At 38.9% G+C, this 7,190-nt stretch overlaps 1 protein-coding gene across 1 annotated transcript in view; it reads right to left on the bottom strand.

Moving 5' to 3' along the window:
* The window catches only part of LOC107691055 (methylenetetrahydrofolate reductase-like), a 16,047-nt gene extending 9,927 nt beyond the window's left edge, over nucleotides 1-6,120 (bottom strand). The window contains exons 1-5 of the mRNA XM_016489534.1: nucleotides 5,996-6,120; nucleotides 4,221-4,464; nucleotides 1,944-2,182; nucleotides 1,474-1,584; nucleotides 1,159-1,352 (exon numbers count right to left, since the gene is read on the bottom strand). Coding sequence (XP_016345020.1) covers nucleotides 1,159-1,352; nucleotides 1,474-1,584; nucleotides 1,944-2,182; nucleotides 4,221-4,459 — 783 coding nt within the window. The 5' untranslated portion in view covers nucleotides 4,460-4,464; nucleotides 5,996-6,120. The remainder of the gene's footprint in view (nucleotides 1-1,158; nucleotides 1,353-1,473; nucleotides 1,585-1,943; nucleotides 2,183-4,220; nucleotides 4,465-5,995) is intronic.
* Between the last annotated feature and the right edge of the window lie 1,070 nt (nucleotides 6,121-7,190).

Raw genomic sequence — 7,190 nt, 5'->3', positions numbered from 1 at the left:
CCTAGAGCAGCCTTAGCTCGGCTAGTCCTTCTGACATTTGCCGCTGGCTCTGATGTCTCTGTAGTGATTAAACATGAGATACAATTAGTTTTGGGTAGGCTACATTTAACAGGCATTCGTGGTCTCATGAATCTATTATTTGTTCCTGGTCATATCGTTTTGGCTGAGCACAAAGTTATGTTTAACTTTATATATTTATGAACTTTACCGTAGTACAGCGCTGACTTTGTAGCATACGTTTGACTGAACTGTTTGCGTTTGTCTTATTTTTCCTCTTATATAAGCCTCTTATACTTTGCACTTATACTTTTATAATATATATATACTTTTATAATGGCTATTATTGTTCATTAAAACTGACATTTAACAAAAAGAGGCAGAGTTGTGCTTATTGTCGCGGTTCATCGTCGATCGCTACTTTCCGGCATACACCACGCCTATCAAGAAGGGTACTACTGGCAGTGGAAACGCAAGCCTGATCAGGGTTACCCGTACTGAATCGTACTGTACTGAACTGTACCGTACCGCTCAGTGGAAACGAGCCATTAGGGTCTCATAAATACAAGTTGTAATTATGAGTTGTTCAAGGATGTGAACGCTTCTTCCATTCAGTAATTTCAACATGGCGTGAACGCACCTCAACATACAAATAAATAAAATGACAATTTTAATATACGCATGAACTACAGTATCCCTTTAGGAGTGAAAAGTGCTAGGTGAAGTACTTTAACCCTTGTGCTGTATTGAAAATCCATTACCTAATTTTTGTTCATGGTCAAAAATGAATAATTTTCAGGTAAAAGAAAATTCTCTCCAGGTCAAAATGACCGAAACACAACATTTGGGTTAAAAACTATGGTGCTGGCTTATAGATAACCAGTAGTTTGTATTAGATAACCAGTAGTACTATCTAATAACACTAAAATTGTACTACTTTTAATTGTACTAAAATGTAGTGCAATAATTACATTCATCACACCATTGCATAAATGCCAAGACAATCTATTATTTGTGGTGCATTAAGAGTGGCCCTTAATTGGTCTTTTGCAATGACATGGCATCGTATGACAATTTATGCAGCAGTGTTTGGTTGACAAGATAACTGGATGACTTCCACATCACTGAGGTGCTGTGATTGGTCAGATTCTGGTGATGTACCTGGATGGGGAAGATTCCTGGGAGAATGGGGCAAGTGATGCCAATGGCCCGGCAGTCTTTGACGAATCTGAGGAAGGTCTCTGCCCTGAAAAAGAGCTGGGTGACGATGAAGTGTGCACCAGCATCCACCTTCTCCTTCAGGTGCCTGAGGTCATTGTCATAGCTCTCTGCCTCTGGGTGGCCCGTCGGGTAACCTATCATTACATTTGTAACGGCTATGTGTTTTTTTTGTCAACTTTATCATCCACCAGGTAATGGCAACAGTGATATTTAGCTTAGCAAACACCATTAACTGCTTGTCTTTCTAATGCTCACCTGCAACACAGATATCAAAGTAGTCATCGAATTCACAGCGAATGTGCTTGACCAGATCTGTAGCATAGTTGAAGCCACCATCTTCCTCCACCCAATCTTCCCCAATAGGATCTGCAGAAAAAAAGGACAATTTGGATCAAATCAGATGCGCTCATGATGCAGGACTGTTCCAAAAGCTGTAGATCCATGATGGCAGATGAACTTGAGAAATGCTGATTATAAAAAAAATAATTTAGTATTAGTTCAAACATAGTTTAAAGTACAATCTACTTAAAAATTGACTATTTTACCAAATATTTTACATGTAGCAACTGTTGCTGCCATTCATGAGTGTTTCAAATCAGTCACTTATGAGGATCCATGACTATTAGGATGCCGCCTTAGAAGGGTTTGAAATAGAGCTTATTTGTTTTTGGAAAATGTGTGGTTTGGACCAAAGTAACAGATTTCAGATCTGTCACTGTTCATACCTCCTCTCAGGGCCATGATATTCTTTAGGCCGAGCCGCTTGGCTTTATTTAAATGGGCTGTTATTTTCTCCTTTGTCTGATTGCAGCATGTCAAATGCAGGACGCTCTCCAGGCCGCAGTAATTGACCGCTGTGCTTGCTATCATCATGGAGGACGTTTCTTTATCTGAGCCCGGATCTCCAGACGGATGCCAAGTGACGTCGATGAATAGCGGACCTCCAGAACCCATCCGGTCAAATCTAACACACAAAGAACAAAAAGACCATTCATTCTAAAAACAAACACCATTCTTTTTTGCACAACGGTAATGAGAATTTATCTTTTACCAAGGCAAAATAAATATATAGGGGTTGGGCAAAATGATGTGAACACCTGGGAAATAGGCAGTGTTACTTTTTTATAATGTATTTTACCACCATTTTCCTTTAATTCAGCTTCCAGCCTCCTTAGAATAGATTTATACAACTTTTAAAGTTAGAGTAGGGGATTTCAGAGAGACTAGCAATAGCAAGCTAGCTTTGAAAGCATAAGATCCCCCCCTCCCTGCAAATCACTCTCCAAAGCCATGCCTCCTGCAAAACACATGACCGCGCACCGGCAGAGCAGAGGCCTTCCATTCTCGGTCTGCAATAGAGTAATAAAACTTGCTGATGACGGATCAACAGGGTGTCAGAAGTTTGCAGGTAGGACAGCCCATCGTAATCCTTGGATGTGATTGGACCAACATTTTATGGTCCTACCCCTTCCGCAGAAGATATAAATACATTTTGACCACTTAACTTAGTGATTGCTATCGGGATGTGAAGAGACTTTCAACCAGCTTAACAAAAAATGCATTTAAACCAAATCACCCACCCTGCCTTTAAATAGTCTCCAGTAGGGTTGGGCGATGTCTACCAAATTGGCATCGGACGATGTCTACAGAGAAACATCGTGATGGACGTTGACATCGGGCAGGGGGCGCCCGAATATGGAGCCACTAAAAGGTTAGCCGCTTGCTAGCGGTAGCCTGTTGCATTACAGTACATGAAAGTTCACTTACCACATACACAGAGTAAAGAGAAATGTCTGATAGGACGATGGCGAATGATTTGCAGATCCTGAGCACCAATGACAAACATCTAATCTTGTCAAATGTGTGGTAGGTACTGCCGCTCCATAGTATAGAGTCTTTGTGATCGCTAATCTCAAAAGTGAAAGTGAAAGTAAAATGAGAGCGCACAATCGAAAACGGTTCCAGACGCTGTGCGAGGTGGGAAGAACTCCAGGGAGAACCAGTGGTCCCCAGACTCAATCCGTCGCTTCATCTTGTCCCGCAGCCGGTCGGTGCGGTCGGCGTAGGGTTTCCGTAGTACACTTCATTTCCTTTCCGAACACGGAACTGGGATGCGGCGGATTGCGGGAGAGGTGGTGGGGGGTCACGATGTCAGCTTAACATCGTGATGTCTGTCAGCCATCGTCCATTGGCCCAACCCTAGTCTCCAGTTGAATGTTTTCTATCAGAACATCTGCCAGGTTCTTTAGAGATGTTGGTGGATCGGCTTCTTTCCAAAACTAGCCACAGTGGTTTGATGATATTCAAGTCAGTGATTTATCTGGCCAGGGCAGATGTTGGTCTTCATTTTGGTGCTCCGACTCTTCATGTTTTATGATCATGACACCATCTTTTTTGCATTTCAGCATTGATGTCTGTAATTAAAGTGTTAGCAAAACAGCTCTTTCATGGATGTCAGCTTTGTGAAATTCTCTGTGGTTGGTTTTTGAGGAAATGAGTGTCATCAGGGTTAATGTTTGCTGTAAACTGAGGTTTGCTGTCACTTTTGCTGCAGTACTTCTGTTTTGCATGGACACAATCATTCCTAGTGCTCGACAGACCCTATCTTTCACTTTTGGTTTTCACCCATGATAAACAACCCAGAACAGGGATGTCGAACTCGGCTCCTGAAGGGCCACAGTCCAGCAGAGTTTAGTTCCAACCTGCTCCAAAACCATACCTGTAACCAAGGACTTGATTAGCTGGATCTGGTGCATTTAATTAAGGTTGAAGCTAAGCTTGCCAGGGCTGTGACCCTCCAGGAACACAACTGTTTTTTTTGTTTTTTTTTTATACTTTAACCTATGCAAATTATATGAAGGCTTTAGATGCAAAAACCTTTTTTCTTTGAAATGAGCATTTTTATCAGGCTCCCTATTTTCTCCCCAGTTTTAGTATTATATATATATATATATATATATATATATATATATATTATTTATAATTCATTTTTGCTTTCCTACCTAGAGATGAGATTGACGGCTCCAGACGCTGTGCGAGGTGGGAAGAACTCCAGGGAGAACCAGTGGTCCCCAGACTCAATCCGTCGCTTCATCTTGTCCCGCAGCCGGTCGGTGCGGTCGGCGTCCAGTACCGGGGTCGAGCACCTGGAGCTCTCTTTGGAGCTCTCTCCGCTGTTACTGACCCCGCTGGAGTCGCTCTTAGAGGACTGCCAACCTACATCAGCTCTCTGGTTCACCATGTTTCCTGAGCCCAGGGGAAATGCAAATCACCCCACAAAACTTTACACAACATGATCCCATCAAGCTAGATTTACTTTTTTAATGTCTCCAAACTCTATAGACATTAATGACACTGCCTATGTAGTTTACCACTTATTCAATATTGCACAGTATGCCTATATTTAGCTATTTTTTAAAATGTAGTAAGTAAAATGGTATTCACGATTTTATAAAAAAAATGTTTCAACAGTATTATTCATAATTTATCTCATAAGTGTTCAGAATCCAGCTATAATCCTGCATATAAAAACTGTTATTTTGCATTTTCAGTTCAATTTTATGTAAAAATGTCTTGGCATTTGGCAGTCTGACCCTATAATAGGTCAACAGAGCGATGTGTTAAAAAATTGCAGACGTAATGACTTCCAAACAATTTGTCTGTGTGGAAATGCAAAGTCAGTCCCACTGCAATGTGGGATATAGTATCCAGAGTACAGTATGTTCTCATCCTGTTCACATGACATTTGAATCTATAAATCGTGTAAAAATATTATTTCATTAACATATTTACATCTAAGATATTAGATGTAAACAGAATTATTACTGAATTATAAGTTTTTGTTTACATAATATATGTGTGTGTTCTGTGTATATTTATTATGTATATATAAATACACACACATACAATATATATTTTGAAAATATTTACATGTATATCATTATAGTCATATAATTTATATCGTATATTAAATATATAAACGTAACATATTTTTCTTAAATATACACATGCATGTGTGTATTTATAATAAATATACACAGTACACAAACATATATGATGTAATATATGTTTTTAGTAAACAGAATTTAACACATTATCATTATAATGTTCCACTTAAATTTTTAATTTAAAGTTTACTACTTGAAAATTTATTACTGACAGCTGAAATAATCAGTACTAATGGTCTCTTAACCACTGTCACAATCGCTCTAACGTTACTGCATCAAAGTCAATATTACGATCAAGCCTTTTTCGAATTTGATAATGACACTCTTATGGTATATGCACGTGTTATACCAAAATATTTCGTATTTTAGTATTAGTTTATTAATTCATCCCGATCTCGCACGTCTCATAAAAGTAAATAGTTAGTAATACATGCAAATGTTAAAAAAGCATAATAGAGTAACTTATAAAGCGCTCTATGAATAAAATGTATTATTCTTATTGATCATTCATGACCATCCTATTTGCTGAATGCATGAAGACTTAACGCGCATACTTTACATATAAGGAAGACATGTTCATTCATTCAAAAGGATGTTGCTTTTGAAAGACACCATTTTAAACGGACAATCAATGCAAGCAGCAAACAGGGATTTATATGACATGATAACTCGCTTTAGGATTGATTTGTGCATCTTTTGATGTTGTCCATAGCTCGACCGGGGCATGCGGTTCCGCGTGACAGCACCGGCCCCTTTAATTAGCCCAAACGAAACCGAAACACTCATGCAGACCCAGTAATAGTATTTAAAAAACGCCTTTCCTCCATTACCTTCAACCTTTTCCCAATCCTCCAGGAGTTATGAGAGGAGAGTGCAGTCCCAGGGCGGCGCTGTACCCGAGCCCTGCTAAACAGCGTGTGCGGACCGCATGGACGACAAAGAGGCTGGCGTGTGATCGACTGACCACGCCCCCTTCGTGCGGGGCACGCCCACTCTCTACCATACGACCTTCCCATTGGATGCAGGGTCTGTCATCGCTTATGATGTAAACACACCACATGTATGAATTAATAATTAAATAAGCTACACGCGCAGATACTCGCGCGTCCACACAGAAAAAAGAAAAGTGAATAGATTTATCCAAACTCTTCTCTGTCATTTGAAGTATTTTGTTTAATTTCACATTATATATTTGTAATACACATGAGCTTGGCCCATCCTGGAAACTCTTAGCGCCCCCGACGCATCCACACTCCCAAGCCCCACAAATGCATGTCCCACAGCTCTACGGCCCATTGTGGACACATGATTATGAAATTAAAAGTCGAAATTCTGACATAAAAAGTCGAAATTAAGAGATACTAAGTCGTAATCATGAGATCAAAATAATGAGATGAGATGGCATGCCAACTAATTATGACTTAGTGTCTCATGTTTTTGACCTTTCGTGTCATAATTATAATTTATGTCATTATTTCGACCCTTTATCTCATTATGTTGACTTTTTTGTCATAATGATAATTTACTAAAGCATTGGGTTTTCGTATGTGGCGGTCGGAAAAGGGCTTCTTCCATCACTGATCTATATATTATATATTATGATCTATATAGATCAGTCGTCAGTGGTCTATATGTTATAGATCAGTAGTCTATACAGAGCTGGGTAGTAACTGATTACATGTAATCTGGATTCCAAAAATTAAGTAGGCTACTCCTAATTACATTCAATTACATTTTAAAATACTCGTAATCAGACTACAGTTACTTTTTTATTGATTACATGATTACAAATTATTCACACAATTGCAGTAAATTATTCATAATTTATTGATTCTCCCTAATTCTTCTTTTTTTCTGCTTAAATGTTTTATTTAAATTGGTTTTATTTCAAAAGGAGTTAATTGGTTTAATTACAAATTTTATTATTTAATTAATTAATTGCTTTTCATCAACTCACAAACCCCCTGCATTTCAATCACAAACCCATTCCGATAATGCATTCCGATAATCTCAGAATCAATACAC

The sequence above is a fragment of the Sinocyclocheilus anshuiensis genome, unplaced genomic scaffold (genome assembly GCF_001515605.1).
Source record: "Sinocyclocheilus anshuiensis isolate Anshui unplaced genomic scaffold, SAMN03320099.WGS_v1.1 scaffold158, whole genome shotgun sequence".
Taxonomy (NCBI): Eukaryota; Metazoa; Chordata; class Actinopteri; order Cypriniformes; family Cyprinidae; genus Sinocyclocheilus; species Sinocyclocheilus anshuiensis.
Note: the sequence above shows the minus strand (reverse complement) of the source record. Positions and strands in the feature narration are given on the sequence as shown.